At 42.4% G+C, this 19,508-nt stretch overlaps 2 protein-coding genes across 3 annotated transcripts in view; one reads left to right on the top strand and one right to left on the bottom strand.

Annotated features, from left to right (window-relative positions):
• PSMD12 (proteasome 26S subunit, non-ATPase 12) overlaps positions 1-19,508 on the top strand; it is a 376,293-nt gene that overhangs the window by 10,085 nt on the left and 346,700 nt on the right. The window lies entirely within an intron of this gene.
• Positions 13,375-19,508, bottom strand: part of PITPNC1 (phosphatidylinositol transfer protein cytoplasmic 1) — a 315,851-nt gene continuing 309,717 nt past the window's right edge. For both annotated transcript variants that reach the window (XM_063656481.1, XM_054459617.2), the window contains one exon: positions 13,375-18,044. In XM_063656481.1, the coding sequence (XP_063512551.1) occupies positions 18,039-18,044 (6 nt within the window). In that variant the 3' untranslated portion in view covers positions 13,375-18,038. The remainder of the gene's footprint in view (positions 18,045-19,508) is intronic.

Below are 19,508 nucleotides of genomic sequence, written 5' to 3'. Positions count from 1 at the left end.
CATCTGCTATTCTACTACTTCTCAGAGATTATTCAGGCCCCCTCCCTTCCCTACACATCAAGCTCGAGGATTTGCCCCACCCAGGACTGGCAAATTAGCTTTACTCAACATGCCCCGAGTCAGATAACTAAAATACCTCTTAGTCTAGGTAGATACTTTCACTGGATAGGTAGAGGCCTTTCCTACAGGATCTGAGAAGGCCACCGCAGTCATTTCTTCCCTTCTGTCAGACATAATTCCTCAGTTTAGCCTTCCCACCTCAATATAGTCTGATAACAGATGAGCCTTTATTAGTCAAATCAGCCAAGCAGTTTTTCAGGCTCCTAGTATTCAGTGAAACCTTTATATCCCTTACAGTCCTCCACCTTCAAGAAAAGTAGAATGGACTAAAGGTCTTTTAAAAACACACCTCACTAAGCTCAGCCACCAACTTAAAAAGGACTGGACAATACTTTTACCACTTTCCCTTCTCAGAATTCAGGCCTGTCCTTGGAATGCTACAGGGTACAGCCCATTTAAGCTCCTGTATAGACGCTCCTTTTTATTAGGCCCCAGTCTCATTCCAGACACCAGACCAACTTAGACTGTGCCCCCAAAAAACTTGTCATCCCTACTATTTTCTGTCTAGTCATACTCCTATTCACCGTTCTCAACTACTTATACATGCCCTGCTCTTGTTTACACTGCCAGTTTACACTGTTTCTCCAAGCCATCACAGCTGATATCTCCTGGTGCTATCCCCAAACTGCCACTCTTAACTCTTGAAGTAAATAAATAATCTTTGCTGGCAGGACTATGCTGAATCTTCTTAGGCATTCTCTAATCAGATATCCTGAGTCGTCCCAATTCTTAGAGCTTTCATACCTGTTTTTCTCCTTCTGTTATTCCATTTAGTTTCTCAATTCATCCAAAACCGTATCCAGACCATCACCAATCATTCTATACGAGAAATGTTTCTTCTAACATCCCCACAATATCACCCCTTACCACAAGACCTCCCTTCAGCCTAATCTCTCCCACTCTAGGTTCCCACGCCGCCCCTAATCTCGCTTGAAGCAGCCCTGAGAAACATCGCCCATTCTCTCTCCATACCACCCCCCCAAAATTTTCGCTGCCCCAACACTTCAACACTATTTTGTTTTATTTTTCTTATTAATATAAGAAGGCAGGAATGTCAGGCCTCTGAGCCCAAGCCAAGCCATCGCATCCCCTGTGAGTTGCACGGATACGCCCAGATGGCCTGAAGTAGCTGAAGAATCACAAAAGAAGTGAATATGCCCTGCCCCACCTTAACTGATGACATTCCACCACAAAAGAAGTGTAAATGGCCGGTCCTTGCCTTAAGTGATGACATTACCTTGTGAAAGTCCTTTTCCTGGCTCATCCTGGCTCAAAAAGCACCCCCACTGAGCACCTTGCGACCCCCACTCCTGCCCGCCAGAGAACAAACCCCCTTTGACTGTAATTTTCCTTTACCTGCCCAAATCCTATAAAACGGCCCCACCCTTATCTCCCTTCGCTGACTCTCTTTTCGGACTCAGCCCACCTGCACCCAGGTGAAATAAACAGCTTTATTGCTCACACAAAGCCTGTTTGGTGGTCTCTTCACACGGACGCGCACGAAAGTGCTGAGCAGGGAAACTAGGCTCTCAGCTCGGCCAGTAAACCTGCCTAGTGCAGCTAAAGGCTGGTCAGTACCGCCTTCACATTTGCATCGGAAACCACAATGGCCATTGTTCAACAGGAAGACATTTTTAGAGTTTCCGCTTGGGTTATCAGGAAAACATCTTTATCTGCTGGAAACTGGATAAGGAGAGGTGGCTCCACCTGTCCCGCTGGAGGTGAGGAAACCACAGAAAGGCCAGGAGTGGAGAGGTGAGTTTGAGGGTAATTGTTGGAGATCCCAATGTCAGGCATTATGGCGGCTGAGATCATGGTTAAGGAGCCATTGTGCGGATGGGTCATTAATAACTCAGATGAGTGAGTTGGAGACCACCTATTATTTAGAGGAAAGTAAAAAAGAAAAGGCCTAAAATTGGGAGGGAAGAGAAGAATACTATGTGAAATCTTAGAGGTCCCTTTGATGGCTCTCAGTGCTCCCTCTGGGAAGAAAGGCTCTCAGATTGTCCCTTAAGGAAACTTGGAGGTATTCTACTTTTTTTTTTTTTGGACACAGGGTGTTGCTCTGTCACCCAGGCTGGAGCGCAGTGACCCAGACACAGCTCACTGCAGCCTCAACCTCCCTGGCTCAAACAATCCTCCCATCTCAGCCTCCTGATTAGCTGGGACTACTGGTGTGCTCCACCATGCCCAGCTAATTAAAAAAAAAATTTTTTTTTTTTTTTGGTAGAGACTATGTCTCCCTATATTGCCCAGGCTGATCTCAAAAGTCCTGAGCTCAAGTGATCCTCCTGCCTCAGACTCCAAGTGCTGGGATTATAGGTGTGAGCTACTGCGCCAGGCCTGGTATTTTACTTTTTTTTTCTTCTTTCTTTTTTTTTTTTGAGATGGAGTCTCGCTCTGTCGCCCAGGCTGGAGTGCAGTGTCATGATCTCGGCTCACTGCAAGCTCCGCCTCCTGGGTTCACGCCATTCTCCTGCCTCAGCCTCCCGAGTAGCTGGGATTACAGGTGCCCGCCACCACGCCTGGCTAATTTTTTAATTTTTAGTAGAGACGGGGTTTCACCGTGTTAACCACGATGGTCTGCATCTCTTGACCTCGTGATCCGCCCGCCTTGGCCTCCCAAAGTGCTGGGATTACAGGCGTGAGCCACCACGCCCGGCCTATTTTACTTTTTAAACCATCTTTCCTTGGTTTTCATTTAAAGCATCAAGAAAGGTGCTTGGGGAGGGGAAAAAGAGCCTATCCAAAACACTGAAAATAATTGATTCATATTTGGATCCAGAATTGAAGATGCTTGTTTTCAAAGATAAGTATGCTTCTCGGGGTATGTTTGGTTTAATTTTATATAAAAGGAATTACCAAAGAGTTTCAGTGAGGCTGTGGTAGGTATTGTTTAGCAAATCCAATTAACAAAATGTTGGCCTCTGTGTATTAACCAGATCTGTCTCAAAAGTCGTCCCTCAGCTTGGCAAGGTTGTTTTGTCATGCTAAAAAGCTTTTGCATTTAGATGCAAATTAGATCTAGTGTATCAAAAAAAGAGAAGCTTTTGACATTTTTATATTCTGACAATAACAGGTCATGTTACTTAAAAGAATCTGAATATAAAACACTATTGACCCACCAGATGATCTGAAATTAGCTAGTTTTGTGTGTGTGTGTGTGTGTGTGTGTGTGTGTTTAATGATCTAAGCACCCTCATTTAGTTGTCTTTAAAGGAGTAAAACATAATTATTTTTACAACTTGCATGCATGAAAACAAAGCAGGTTTTGCAGGTCTGACTTCATCTGTACAGTTCTTTTCAAACAGAAACATATTTTACCTTATTCTTATTTTTTTATTTTTTATTTTTATTTTTGAGCAGGGTCTTGCGGCTCCAACTCAGCTCACTGCAACCTCTGCCTTCTGGGTTAAGTGATTCTTGTGCCTCAGCCTCTCAAGTAGCTGGGATTAGGTGTGCGCCACCACACCCAGCTAATGTTTGTATTTTTTAGTAGAGATGGGTTTCACCATGTTGGCCTGGTCTTTAACTCCTGGACTCAGATGATCTGCCTGCCTCAGCATCCCAAAGTGCTAGAACTACAGACATGAGCCTTCGTGCCTGTACTATTTTTGTTTTTTAAAATTATTTATTTATTTATATTTTTTTGAGACAGAGTCTTGCTCTGTTGCCTATGCTGGAGTCCAGTGGCATGATCTCAGCTGACTGCAACCTCTGCCTCCCAGGCTCAAGCGATTCTCCTGACTCAGCTTCCCAAGTAGCTGGGATTACAGGCTCCTGCCACCACACCCGGCTAATTTTTGTATTTTTAGTAGAGACGGGGTTTCACCATGATGGCCAGGCTGGTCTCGAACCCCTGACCTCGTGATCTGCCCATCTTGGCCTCCCAAAGTGCTGGGATTACAAGCGTGAGCCACCGCACCCAGCCTATTCTTATTTTTAAAAGGAACTTCATGTACTGATGGAGCACTAGAAAAGGTTACCTGCTCTTTCTCATAGAGCTTCTGTTTATTTATTTATTTTTTAGAGACAAGGTCTTGCTGTGTGTCCCAGGCTAGAGTGCAGTGGTGCAATCATAGCTCACTGCAGCTTTGAACTCCTGGGCTCAAGCGATCTTCTCATCTAAGCCTCCTGAGTAGCTGCGACTACAGGCGCATGCCACCATGTTCGGCTAATTTTTAAACTTTTGGTAGAGATGAGGTCTCACTATGTTGCCCAGGCTGCTCTCAAACTCCTGAGCTCAAGTAATCCTCCTGCCTTGGCTTCCCAAAGTGCTGGGATTACAGGCATGAGCCACTGCGCTCAGCCTAGAGCTACTGTTGAAATTTGCCTGTGCATTCTATTTTTCTTAGGATTTTTCAGCCGCAGCTTCCATCACCTACTGACAATCTTATTTTTACATATTTGTCATTCAAATTTAATATATGCCACCTGTTATTAATGGTAGTGTTGCTACAGTTGAAGAAACAAAGGCTCAGAGGGGTGAAGTCACTTGTCCAGCATCACACAGCATTAGAAAAATGTATGTTGTCTAATAACTAGAAAAGGTCTGGTTGGGTGTGGTGGCTCATGCCTATAATATCAGCACTTTGAGAGGCCAAGGTGGGAGGATCACTTGAGCCTAGGAATTTGAGACCAGCCTAGGCAATATGGTGACATCCAGTCTCTACAAAAATTTAAAAAATTAGCCAGGTGTGGTGGCCCGTGCTCGTGATCCCAGCTATTCAGGAGGCTGACGCGGTAGAATAGCTTGAGCCCGGAAGGTTGAGGTCACAGTGAGCTATGTTTGTGCCACTGCACTCCAGCCTGGGTGACAGAGTAAGACCCTGTCTCAAAAGAAAAAAAATAAAAACAAGGAAATATCTGTTTTCTAATAATTAGAGAACTTCTGCTTACTAGTGCTGCACTCCTATAGTTTGGTTTGTTTGTTCCTTCCAAATCTCATGTTGAATTTTTTTTTTTTTTTTGAGATGGCATCTTGCTCTGTTGCCCAGGCTAGAGTGCAGTGGCGCAATCTCAGCTCACTGCAACCTCTGCCTCCCAGGTTCAATCGATTCTCCTGCCTCAGCCTCCCGAGTAGCTGGGATTATAGGCACATGCTGCTGCACCTGGTTAATTTTTGTATTTTTAGTAGAGACAGGGTTTCACCATGTTGGCCAGGCTGGTCTTGAACTCCTGAGCTCAAGTGATCTTCCTGCCATGCCCTCCCAAAGTGCTGGGATTACAGGGGTAAGCCACCACGCCGGGACTTCATGTTGAAATTTGATCCCCAGTGTTGGCAATGGGACCTAGTGGGGGTGTTTGGGTCATGGGGGTGGATCCCACATGAATTCTTGCTTGGCGCTATCCTTGTGATCACAAGTGAGTTCTCCTTCCATTACTTCCTTCCAGAGCTGGTTGTTGAAGAGTCCATGGTCTCCCACTTCTTTTGCTTCCTCTCTCACCACGTGACCTGCACACGCTGGCTCCTCTTCACCTTCCACCGTGAGTGGAAGCAGCCTGAGGCCTCACCAGAAGCAGATGCTGGTGCCATGCTTTTTGTACAGCCTGCAGAACCGTGAGCAGTTCTTTATAAGTTACCCAGTCTCCAGTAGTCCTTTATAGCAACACTAAATAGATTAAGATAAGCAAACTGTAGAGTATGTTTACTGGCTTATAGGATTTCCCTCCTCCCATAAAATAAGACTTTAAAATGTTTGATGCGTGCTATGACATGGATGAACCTTGAAAACATTATGCTAAGTGAAGTAAGACAGACACAAAAGCACACATATTACAGGATTCCACTTACATGAGTGATATGGTTTGGCTGTGTCCCCACCCAAATCTCATCTTGAATTGTAGCTTCCATAATTCCCACGTATTGTGGGAAGGACCTGGTGGGAGGTAATCGAATCATGGGGGTGGGTTTTTCCCATGCTGTGCTCATGATAGTGAATAAGTCTCACGAGAGCTAATGGTTTTATAAAGGGGAGTTCCCCTGCACTGCTCTCTTGCCTGCCACCGTGTAAGATGTGCCTTTCTTCTCTTTGCCTTCCACCATGATTGTGAGGGCTCCCAAGCCATGTGGAACTGTGAGTCAATTAAACCTCTTTCCTTTATAAATTACCCAGTCTCGGGTATGTCTTTATTAGCAGCGTGAGAACATACTAATACAATGAGGTATAGAATAGGCAAAATAGCAGAGACAGAAAGTAGAATAGAGGCTTTCGGGGGCTGGGAGGAGGGCAGGATGGGGACTTATTACTTAATGGGCACAGAGTTTCTGTTTAAGATGATGAAAAAGTCCTGAAAATGAATAGTGGTGGCTGGGTATGGTGGCACACACCTGTAATCCCAGCACTTTGGGAGGCTGGGGTGGGAGGATCACTTGAGGTCAGGAGTTTGAGACCAGCCTGGCCAACATGGTGAAACCCTGTCTCTATAAAAAATACAAAAATTAGTTGGGTATGATGGCGCACATCTGTAATCCCAGCTACTTGGGAGGTTGAGGCAGGAGAATTGCTTGAACCCTGGAGGTGGAGGTTGCAGTGAGCTGAGATTGTGCCACTGCACCCCAGCCTGGGTGACAGAGTAAGACTCTGTCTCAAAAAAAAAAAAAAAAAAGATAGTGGTGATGGCTGCACAACATTGTGAATACAGTTAATGCCACTGAATTATATACTTAAAAATGGCTACTATGCGGCCAGGTGTGGTGGCTCACGCCTGTAATCCCAGCACTTTGGGAGGCCGAGGTGGGTTTATCACCTGAGGTCAGGAGTTCGAGACCAGCCTGGCCAACATGGTGAAACCCCCATCTCTACCAAAATACAAAAATTAGCCGAGCGTGGTGGTGTGTGCCTGCAATCCCAGCTACTCGGGGGGCTGAGGCGGGAGAATTGCTTGCATCCTGGAGGCAGAGGTTGCAGTGAGCCAAGACTGCGCCATTGCACACTAGCCTGGGCAACAGAGGGAGACTCTGTCTCAAAAAGCTAATATGATAGCGAATAAGTCTCATGAGAGACTTATAATATATAATATACACAAATTGTATATACTTAAATATACATAAATTTTGTTATGTATATTTTACTATAAAAATATTTAATTGAAATTTAATTTTAAAATTAAATTAAAATGCCCCCAAAAATGTTTGAGAGTTGTGATGAATATGTTAGAAAGTAGCAGAAAAAAAATTGAGGTGGCTGTTTGCCTCTGTGAAAATTTTTTCGTTTTTAAAAGTAAAGATTTTGGGAGATTGGGGTAAGGGATGGCAGCATGAGAGAGTCTTGTAGTGATGGAACAGTTCTGTATCTTAAATGTAGTGATAGCTGCATGAAGCTGTACTGATGAGGAAATTGCATAGAACTACATGCATACACATGCGTGCACACACACGCACACACACACACACACACACACATACACACACACAAATGAGTGCATGTAAATTGGTGAAATTTTTTTTTTTGAGACAGGGTCTTGCTCTGTTGCCCAGGCTAGAGTGCAGTGGTGTAATCTCAGCTCACTGCAACCTCTGCCTCCCAGGCTCAAGTGATCCTCCCACCTCAGCCTCCCATGTAGCTGTGACTACAGGCACGCACTACCACGCCTAGCCAATATTTTTGTACTTTTTGTAGAGAGGAGGGTTTCACCATGTTGCCCAGGCTGGTCTTGAACTCCTGGGCTCGTGATCCGCCTACCTTGGCTTCCCAAAGTGCTAGGATTACAGCAGTGAGCCACCGCGCCTGCCCATGGTGAAATCTTCATAAGCTCTATGAATTGTACCAATGTCAACTTCTTGGTTGTGATGCACTATTGGTTTTTTTTTGAGACAGAGTCTCACTCTTTCGCCCAGGTTGGAGTGCAGTGGTGCAATCTCGGCTCACTGCAACCTCCACCTACCGGATTCAAGCGGTTCTCCTGCCTCAGCCTCCCGAGTAGCTGGGATTACAGGCACCTGCCACCATGCCTGGCTAATTTTTATGTATTTTTGGTAAAGACAGCGTTTCACCATGTTGGCCAGTCTGGTCTCAAACTCCTGACCTCAAGTGATCCGCCCACCTTGGCCTCCCAAAGTGCTGAGATTACAGGCATGAGCCACCGGGCCCGGCTGGTGTACTACTAGTTATAGAAGATGTTATCATTAGGGGAGGCTGGGTGAAGGGTGTACAGGCCATCCTGTATACTTCTTTGTAACTTCCTGTGAATCTATAATTATTTCAAAATAATTAAAATAAACACCCAACACTGACAATAAAACAGTAAACAGTGGGCCGGGCGAGGTGGCTCACGCCTGTAATCCCAGCATTTTGGGGGGCCGAGGCAGGTGGATCACTTGAGGCCAGGAGTTCAAGACCAGCCTAACACGGTGAAACCCTGTCTCTAATAAAAAATACAAAAATTAGCTGGGTGTGGTGGCGGGCACCTGTAATCCCAGCTACTTAGAGGCTGAGGCAGGAGAATCACTTGAACTCGGGAGGTGGAGGTTACTATGTGCTGAGATCATGTCACTGCACTCCAGCCAGGGATACAGAGCGAGAATCCAACTCAAAAAAAAAAAAAAAAAAAAAAGTAAACACTGCAGTCAGATTCCAAACTAACTTGAGTGTAAATTTTATACCTGGTCCTCGTTATGTATGAAAAATGAGCATAGTACTCTCCTGGTGGAGAATTCTCTATTCCTCAGGAATGGCTTGCGCATGGCTGAAAAGAGTGCTATGTACCAACTGTTTCTTCTCTTTTTTGGAGCACATGTGTGATCTGTCATCACATTGCTCCCCAAGAAGTTAAATCAAAGACTTAGGAAGGACTCTGCTTTGTCCTTACCAAGGTTCTGCTAGAATCTGGGAATCACTGATTCTAAAATAACAGTAAGAGAGCTGGAGTTTTTTTTTCTTTTCTTTTCTTTTTTTTTTTTTTAACTGATTCCTTCTTGGTAAAAAAAAAAAAAAAAAAGCAAAAACCCAAAAACTTGTTGGCACTTATATGGTGGTTTTCAGGAAAATCTCAAATAAAAAGATGCATTCAATGTTTGTTATCCCTGAAAGTGTGAAAACAAAATGACTTAGAATTGATGTTTGTTTATTCAATTAAATGCAGTTCCTTATGCTCAAGTTAGGCTTTTGTTTCTGTAGTAGCCAGTCAAATGTTTCTACAGTTTGCTAGCTAGGCTGGAGAAGGCACTGAACATTTAAATAATTCGGAGAGCTTCTTTGTGTCTGGGCTCTCCCTTCATCACATGACTACCCAAAATAAGGATATTTGACCTATTAATACTTTAAACTAACAAAAGACTTATGGGAATTGGATGCTGGCAATTGCTTAATAAGTTGAGACTGGTGAACTTTTACAATGGCAAATACTTGTTGAAAGAGACACATGTTTTCACTCATATATTGTCAGTGGAATTGTAAATTGGTATAATTTTCTTTGGAGGGGATGTTGGCAGTAAGGACCCAAAGTCAGGAAAATACTTACATCCTTTGACCCAGTAATTCAATTTCTGGGAATTTATCCAGAACAAATAATTAAAAAGAAGACATAAGCTATGTTGCAAAGATGTTCCTAATGGCACTGTATATAATAACAAAATTTGGAACATAACCTAAATGCTAAATAATAAAGGAATGTTTAAGTAAGTTACCGATTTTCAACCCAATGGAATATTATATAGCTATGAAAAATGATAAACATGCTATGTACCAAATGTAAAGGTGTTTATAAAACAATTCAATATCCTCAAAGCATTTTGTAGAAAGACAGGCATGTACAGATTATGCTCTACAGAAGACAAATTCTAAAGTACTTAAGGTGAAAAGTCACATTCTTGGATTTATGTAATAAGATTTTTAGCAAAATGCAAATACAGTTAACTGTAAGATGACAGTGGGAAAATTTAAACTTGTAGAATCTTTGTAAATTTTCAAGTTGTATTCTGAGAAAAGACAAAATATGCATTCAGTACTGTTGACTGACTGCACAGAGAAAGCAGCAAGCTGTCTTTGAACACTCCGAATATAATCACTGGTATGCTTAAGAGCACAAAATGATTCTCAAGGGTTGCTAATGAGCTGTAAACTGCCAGCATCTTGCATGTGGAATCTCTTGGGAGCAAGGAAGTTATTTTGGAATAATTTTTTAAAAAAAAATCACAGAAGTCCAGATTTGGCCACCCTCAAATACCCTCCAGGGACAAAGCGGTCAAAATTCCCTTCTACAAAAGCTAACGGAGGGGAAGTGATGACCCCGTCTTTTGTGTCTGCTTACAGTGCGGAAAGTTGGTACTTACAGTTAAACATAATTAGCCCTTAAATCCCAGGTGCTTAATTCAGCCCGTTAATGTTGCTGCACTGAATGGCTGATTCAGTAGGTTCTGAGGCTGTGTCGTTTCTTTGGCCACAGGCTAGCTCCATTCCTCAATGCTGGGAACAGAGCAAAAGCATTAAGGCAAAGTCCCAGCCTGCTTCCAACTTTCCCAGGAGCAGGGAAGCACTTGAAGATTAGGATTTGAGTGGGATATCCTACTAGGTTGCATACTATGGAAAAAGGAGGATTTATGGGAGGATGAAATGTCAGGGGGCAGGTACATTAGGCATAGAAAGTCAGTCTGCCAGCTGGAAAACAGGGTTTGCCTGGATCAACCGCACTGAGTTAAACACACACACAACTGTATGTGAACATGCACAAAGATTGTTGTTCCAAAGGCGTCAAAGCTTCAGGAGTGAGGGTGACATTTTTGTTCCTTTTTTTTTTTTTTTAAAGACATGGGATTTCACCACGTTGCCCATACTGGTCTCAAACTTCTGGACTCAAGAGAACCTGTCTCAGCTTCCCAAAGCGTTGGTATTACGGGTGTGAGCCACTGAACCTGCTGAGGGTGACATTTTCATAGAGGGATATTTCACGACAGGGTTGGAGAATGGTCGCGTGATTATCCTGAACTTGAGAGGCCAAGATGCAGCTGGAGGTCAGAGGCAGGAAACCCCAAATAGAATGTAATGAAGGAAACAAGGACTTTTTTTTTTTTTTTTTTGTCAGAGTCTTGCTTTGTCACCCAGGCTAGAATGCAGTGGTGCGATCTCTGCTCACCGCAACCTCTGCCTCCCAGGTTCAAGTGATTCTCCTGCCTCAGCCCCCTGAGTAGCTGGGACTACAGGCACGCGTCACCATGCCTGGCTAATTTTTTGTATTTTAGTAGAGACAGGGTTTCACCATGTTGGCCAGGATGATCTTGATCTCCTGACCTCGTGATCTGCCCGCCTCGGCCTCCCAAAGTGCTGGGATTACAGGCGTGAGCCACTGCGCCCGGCCAAAACAAGGACATTTTAGAAAAGAATGTAGGCGTTTGGAAATCTAAAGAGTAATGCTCAAATGAGATAATGCCTTGATGAAAAGCTGTAGTAGGAAGTTGGGGGTGATACAAACATATATATATATTTAACATTAGGCATCCAAATGTTTAACTACCCATATAGTTTGGCCCTGGGAATAAACACCCAGCCTGGCTGTACCCAAGTTCACTGGCTGAAAGTCAGCCAGCAACAATGTGTGGAAAGTTTGTGTGTTTTGAAAAAAGAAGTAAAAGGCAAGTTGGGGGTGGTAATGGTGAAGTTGGAGCTACAAAAGCAAGCATGTTTTTGTTCATTGGAACGATGCAATATGATTTTGGGAAAATTTTCGGTGTAGAAAGCCGACTGATGGTGTGCTATTCTATGAAGCTGTGTGCCTGATCCAGTCACAGATTAGAACATAGGATGTGGATGATTCAAGAGGAGAGAACAGAGTGAGAGGTATGTGCTGTTTTAGCAGGAGACTAACAAGCAGAGGGCTAGAAAGTAATTCTGGCTGGGTGCGGTGGCTCACACCTATAATTATCCAGCACTTTAGGAGGCTGAGGCGAGATGATCACTTGAGTCCGGGAGTTCAAGACCAGCCTGGGTAACATAGTTTAACCAGTCTCTAGAAAAAATAAAAAATTAGCTTGGTGGGGTGGTGTGTACCTGTAGTCCCAGCTACTCTGGAGGCTGAGGCAGGAGGATCACTTGAGTCCAGGAGGTCGAGGCTGCAGTGAGCTGTGATCACACCACTGCACTCCAGCCTGGGTAACAGAGTGAGACTCAAAAAAAAAAACCCAAAGAAATAAAAGTTTCTGTCCTCAGACTACCCATCTGCAGAGAACCTTTTGTGCACAGGAGCTACCTGAGATGGAGAAACCACATCAGAGTGATTTCAGCTCACCTTAAAAACTGCCCAACTGTCAGTGGAGAGATCTAGGAACACCACTGGGATGGTGTTCTAGATTCCCCCAGGGTGGATAGCTTCACATTTGAGGAGAGGGAACCAAGCACCTGGCGGACGGATGCATGAGTATCCCACTGGGTTACAGATTCACCTCGGGTTTGTTTTTTTTTTTTTGAGACGGAGTCTCGCTCTGTCGCTGGAGTGCAGTGACGCGACCTCGGCTCACTGCAAGCTCCGCCTCCCGGGTTCACGCCATTCTCCTGCCTCAGCCTCCCGAGTAGCTGGGACTACAGGCGACCGCCACTGCGCCCGGCTAATTTTTTGTACTTTTAGTAGAGATGGGGTTTCACCGTGTTAGCCAGGATGGTCTCGATCTCCTGACCTCGTGATCTGCCCACCTCGGCTTCCCAAAGTGCTGAGGTTACAGGCGTGAGCCACCGCGCCCAGCATCTGCCAGATTTTTTTGTTTTGTTTTTTTGAGACAGGATCTTGCTCTTTCATACCCAGACTGGACAGCAGTGGCGCGATCTTAGCTCATGGCAGCCTCCACCTCCAGGGTTCAAGTGATTCTCATTCCTCAGCCTCCTGAGTAGCTGCGATTACAGGCGTGTGCCACCACGGCTGGCTAATTTTTGTATTTTCAGTAGAGATGGTGTTTCGCCATGTTGGCCTGGCTGGCCACCTTGCATATTTTTTGGCTGGATAATTAGTGCAGACACTCAGACTTTTCCTACCAAGGGTCCTGAAGGTGCCATATGCCTACTAGCAGGCAAGGCCACACAATGACACAGAAGGATGGCATCTGTGAGGATCAACTTTTGTTTGCTTTGCTTATAGTCTGTAACACTGTGTATTCCAACACCTGGTCCTTCAGCAGTGGCAGTGGTATGGGGATGGGTAAAAAATCCAAGAGGAAAAGAAGCAAGCCCATCAACCCACAAGTGAACAATTACTAACATTCCCTCGAGAATAGCTAAAGGAGAGAGAGAGAGAGAGCGATTGAGAGAGAGAGAGAGGAAGCTACACTTGGAAAGAAGATTGCTTTGTATTTTATTTACAACAGAATGTAAGAAAAAAGTAAGTTATTAACAATAATAAATAACTAGGGAGAAAAACACAGAACGGGCACAAAATGACACAGAAGGATGGCATATGTAAGGATCAACTTTTGTTTGCTTTGCTTATAGTCTGTAATGCTGTGTATTCCAACACCTGGTCCTTCAGCAGTGGCAGTGGTATGTGGATTAATTTAACCAATCAAGATCCCAGCTTGAATGTAAACACTACAAATTACACTTGACGCTACATGTGAGTGGTACAGGTACAACACCAACTCAAAGACCCTCTTCTGGGTGATATATAGAAACTGAAGGGAGACTTGCAATTTGACAGACACGCTTTCAATTTAAAGCAAAAACATCGAGAGGCTCATCCTAAAGTACTTGTTAATTTAACAACAAAATTATAATTATTAATGGCATCTGAAAATTTCCCAACATATTCACATTCTCTTATTACACTAACTCCTAAAAAGCTTAAACACTTATATTTCAAATGCAAACAGATTGTTTCAAAGGTAGAACACAAAAGAACCCAGTGTTTTGCCTCAGCATGCCAACACTGTGCTATTGTGTACACTTCAGTTTCAGCAAGAATGAATAGTTTAAAATAGTTTATTCATAATCAGATTGCAGTCACTGGACAGACTTTTTAAATCTCAAGAACTATGGCTCAGGTGACAGATTGTCTCCTAGCCTACTGAGTCAGATGATCAGAAAGGTACTAAAACTATTTGGACAATTCCTCTCTATTGGATTATCTGATTACACATTATATGTAGAGTCAGCTATACACTGGCCCTTCTTAAGAGTAAAATTCCTATTGACCTAAGCCAGCCAGTGACCTATTACTTTGTTGTCGCTGAGCATGAAGAGATGCCAAAGAAAGTAGAATTTAAAAATACACATAAATACATTAGCCCTGAAACTTTTGCAGAGAATGATTTATCGAGACATGTCAGAATCTATTCTCTTAGTTCACTGTTTATTACAGTGTCTTGAAAGAAAACCACAGTTACTTTTGCAGGTATTGTGGTAAGTGTCTGCATAATATACCCACAACTGTGCTACTTAGAGAGATTTATTTTCAGGACCAACAACATGGCTAATAAATACTTCCAAATAAATTAAAATTTTCTCCACACACAGATGCAAAACTGTAACAGAAGGCTTGATAAATCAGTTCAACAACAAACCCATATTGTTTGAGTTACAACGGTGGCAACTAAAAATGTCACGGCCTCCTTCGTTGTTTTCCTTTTCCTTTGCTTTGTCTTGCAACAACCCAAAGTGAGAAAATGAAATGATCTTCAGAGGTGATTTCTAACAAAGCTTATGTGTTAAAAACACCAAGATCTTCTCATCCCAGGAAAGCACAGCTAAAGCAAGAATGCTGTGCTATGGCCAAGAAAATGCACAGGGGCACTTCACATTTGAAATCTTCCCAGAGTCGTGAAATGTACAGTCATTTTGATGGTCTCCACTAACTTCAGAGATGAAGATGGAGTGAACGTATGTGATATTCTATGGATTATTTATTTAAATTTGGCTACCAGAGACTTAAAACTGATGGTGTCTGATTCACTATACTATATTTATATTTATATATATATATACACAGGTATAATACAATTTTGGTGAACAAAGTTGAAGGTTTCCATATCGCAGACAGAGGCACTGAGTTAAGGATTCTATTTCCCCCCAAACATGCTTAGCAAATTCAAGTTTCTGCTTTTTTTTTCTTCTAATTTCCATCATGCAGCCATTTGGCTTCCATCCTTCTAAGAATTATTAATGTTCTGTATATACACATCCATTGCAGGCTTGTATTCCACAATAACAAAGTCATGTATAGAGAATGTGAACTGATACTTCAAAACCAAGATATATAAAATATTGAAGTCATTTATGCCTTTTGATGACTGGGTTGAATATGCAAAGCAGCTAAAGGAATATCGACACCACCCACCCCCTTTTTAACGCACACAAAGCACATGTAGACAGAAAAACTGAACATATTTTAAGAGCACACACTTTTTTTTTGGCTAAGAATCACACTATCATCGTAGCTTTGCAACTGATGTCTGTGGTAACATACTGGTTATAAAAGAAATGAAACTCACAAAAGGAAATTAGAACTTAGCTTCCTAAAGCATATAGAATTGTTAACCTTGACAGCAGAAGCTACTTTATAAAAAGGGAAAATAGCAATGCTATTAATGGAAAAACTAGGTGCCAGATGTGTTAACAGCCTGCACAAAATAAATACATTCTACGTGAAAATAATGACCCCACCCCGCCTTGATTTTAGCTTGCAAATGGTAAGCAAATACATATACTATTTCAGTGTCTTCTGAAAGTAGCATTTTGCTCTCTAAAGCAAAACATTTTCATTAAGTACTACTGTGTGGAGAGGGAGGGATTGAGAAGTCCGAGGGGTCTGATAAAATGTTAGGTTTTCCCACAAGCAAAAATCATGCTTCCATACCATGCATAGAAGGTGTCTTACTAAGATACTATCATTCTTAGGGGAGAGATACACTGTTGATCTAAGCTATTTGCAACAGATTTCCTTTGAGTTCTAGGTTTATTCTTTTTTTTTAAGCTAAATATCAACCTATAGATAAAGAAATGATCTTGACAGTCTGACCTATGACTTAGAAAACTTTGGTGCTGGGCTCATGGGGCCAGCGCCTGCACCTTGGGAGAGTGTATCAACCTGAAAGACACTACACAGAGTGCTGAGCACTGAGAGGGAAGCAGGCAGGGTCCACTGGCAGAGAGGCTGTGTGAGAGAAGCAGATTATGCTCCTTGGTCTATTTTGTTTCCTTTGGGATCTGTGTTTTGGGAAGGTCCCTTTCCTGAGGTTGGAGGTTACGATCAGGAAGGCTAGCTGGGGCGCGGGCCTCCGAGTTGCCCAATTACTTCTTCTCTTCCTCTCTTGGAGGACAAAAGTCAATGCTGACATTTGGCCTGCCCTCCCGTCTGTGTTTAAAGGCAGTGAGGTGCAAAGGTGACAGATTTCTCTCTTTGGAGCAAAGGAGAATTGTCTTTCTGTCACTTCAATGAGTGATCGTGCCTCCTGTCCACCTTGATTCTAATCTTGCATTACCACTAGATGAAGAAAGGAAAGCTAGACAGAAGGGCATCTATTATCACTCCTCCTTTTCACTCTACAAATAGGAGTCAGCAATTCTGCTCATTCTCTCCTCCCACTTGACAGTAGTTACTCAATGTCCGTGACATTCCCAATATTTGTATTTCAAGTAAGGAGCAAGAGAATGACAGTCTTTTCTAAGGTCTGGTGGTAGGCAATCTGTTCCAGGGAATTCTGGATGTTACTAAGAGTAAAACAAGGAAGGGGATGGGAGACGGTTCTCTTTTTTATGGTTCATGCACCAGACATTCTGACCATGTTAAAGCCCAGTTAGCTTACTCTACCCTTGTACTTCTTTGAGTGGGCAGATAGTAAATGAATTCTATTCAATTACTTGCAAAGTCTGAGAATCTTAATTGATGATGGAAGGTGACAAGTCAAGGTTTGTTGGTACCTGTAGAGAAAAAAGATGTTGCCTCACCTGGGCCTCTTGGTTCCTAAACTGAACCATTCCAAAATCAGTTATGGTCACATTCATCCATGCAATTCTTAAGGATTTCTGAGGCCACAAGGGCACAAAAGGGGAAAGTTATTAAAAGACAGAAACAAGTAGAATCTTTATTAAATTCTGTGGAAGGTATAAATGAGTTATTATTAATTGCACTTGGAGCCTCTATAGCTTGATGATTAAAATTTTCAAAAGTTTAGAGTTAATTAGGCTCCAAATCCTGAGTCAGACTAACCACAAAATAGGAATCTCAGTAACTACTGGTATTCAAGTATTAGTAATTAGCAGTTCAAAATTTAACAGCTAAGTATGTTATGCCTGAGAGTATTTTGGAGAATTTTAGATTTGATGAGAGGAAACTGACTTCACTATTTTCTACCACACCTTGTAACAAAAGTGGTGCAAAGTTTTCATTCATTTATCCTTGAAGTCCATGCCACACCTCATCAAATGCCCAATAACAAGGCTTCCTCTCTGGCTTACAGCTATGTGGTTACAGAAGATTCCTTCTGTCCTTTGCAAGTCTTACATCTCACATCTAATATGATGCTGTGTAGCATACTTAGGGAATCATATTCTATGTGAAGTTACTGAGTCACATGCACACTGAAAGGTCGAAGGAACAGTTTGAGTGACAAAGCAGTCTTTTTCTCTATCAGAAGATTCTTAAAAAAAAAAAAAATGAAAATATAAAACCCCATGAGATATTTATATAAAGTTACTCAGATTTGGGCCGACATGGCTTATCTGAAGAGTGCATGCCGGGTAAATTCAGGGTGGCTTTTTTCTCAGGGTCTGGAAGTGTGAGAGTTTCTGGGGCAGACTTTTTCCGGGGCCGATCTTTGGGAACGGACAGAAATTCGGGTGCGTCTGTGGAGAGAGGGGTGGATGGAGCACTAGAAGGCGCACTGCGGACAGAAGAAGGCAGCAGGGGGATGCTGGAGATAGAAATTGCAGGTGGGAAAATGCCGATTTTCTTGTTGGTGGCTTCCTGAGTGGCTCGTTCAAATTCTCGGACTTCATCCATTGTCATGTCTTCAAGGAGAAAAACAGAAAGAAAAACGAGCAGTTATTTATAAAAGAGGCAAATAGATTCATCACTACCCTTGTTTTTACAGGAACTATGGGAACCCTATCATAAAGGGGCCTCTCCCGATTATACACCCAAAGTATCATTGAAATACCAAACCCCCAATTTTTTCTTTTTATTGGAAGCTACACCCTGAAAACAATATCTCTTTATGATTATACATTTAAGATTTTCCAAAGCACTCTTCACAGTGAGTATTTTAAGTATTCTCAATAAGGACTTAACAGTAGAATACAGAACTAGACGGGGGAAATGTGTGCCTGTGTGTGTGTATGTATGTGCACCCGTGTGCATCTGTTGTTGTGGGTCTGGTGTGGGGTATTTGGAGCTATAATTAACTGGTCATCTTTTTCATAAAGAGAAGGTAATTAAAACAATCAATGGCCCTGAATGACACATATTATTGTTATTATTGTCAACTTTAGATCATGAAAGTATACCTTTATAGGGTAAACAGGTAAATCATCACGATTTTTCAACATACTATCTTCTTTTTTTTTCTTTCTGAGACAGGATCTCACTGCATCACCCAGGCTGGAGTGCAGTGGTGCGATCATGACTCATGGCAGTCTCGACCTCCTGGGCTCAAGTGATCCTCCTGCCTTAGGGCCCCGTGAGGCTGAAACCACAGGTGCATGCCATAATGCCTGGTTTAATTTTTTGTATTTTCTGTAGAGACAGGGTCTCGCTATGTTGCCTAGGCTGGTCTTGAATTCCTCAGCTCAAGTGATCCACCTGCCTAAGCCTCCCAAAGTGTTGGGATTACAGGCGTGAGCCCACTGGTACTCAGGCCAACATGCTGTCTTCTTAATCAATCCATATACTTTTTTATTCTGAGGGGCCACAAAGATGCTGTTGTTTCTGGTTTCCTGACTGTGTGTCGATCCTAAGAGGTTCAGAGATTGTGTTTTAATAAATTCAGTTTCAAAAACACATAAATCAACAATATCACCACACCCTGCTAATCATTCCAAAGCCAAGAAAATAAAACCATTTCTTGAGAAAACTTAAAAAGAATAGAGAATGAAAGGAGAGGATCATTTAATAGTGAGGATTCTATTTAAAAGAAAAAAAAGCATGACTTGGAATTCAACAAATAAGACAGTGATACCACTGTTAATAATCACTGTTGGATAATGTAGGTTTTCCAAATACCTGAAATGTTCTTATTTAAGTGAGAAAGTAAAAACAGTATTTAAAAAATGTAAATCTTTCCCTAATGTGTTTAATGTATTATATATACTTCCTACATTTGAGACATAATATGTTGAAGATATATCACTGTGCAAAAATACAGTTCCTTAGTTCCTTCTCAAGGTCTATTTGCTCTTTATGGCTTGATATCTCTTCTCTCATGCTCAGAAACTCTATTATTACTGTTATTATTATTATTATTATTATTATTATTT

Source organism: Pongo pygmaeus, chromosome 19 (assembly GCF_028885625.2).
Source record: "Pongo pygmaeus isolate AG05252 chromosome 19, NHGRI_mPonPyg2-v2.0_pri, whole genome shotgun sequence".
NCBI lineage: Eukaryota > Metazoa > Chordata > Mammalia > Primates > Hominidae > Pongo > Pongo pygmaeus.
The sequence above is the reverse complement of the archived record's forward strand: the minus strand, read 5'-3'. Positions and strand labels throughout refer to the sequence as shown.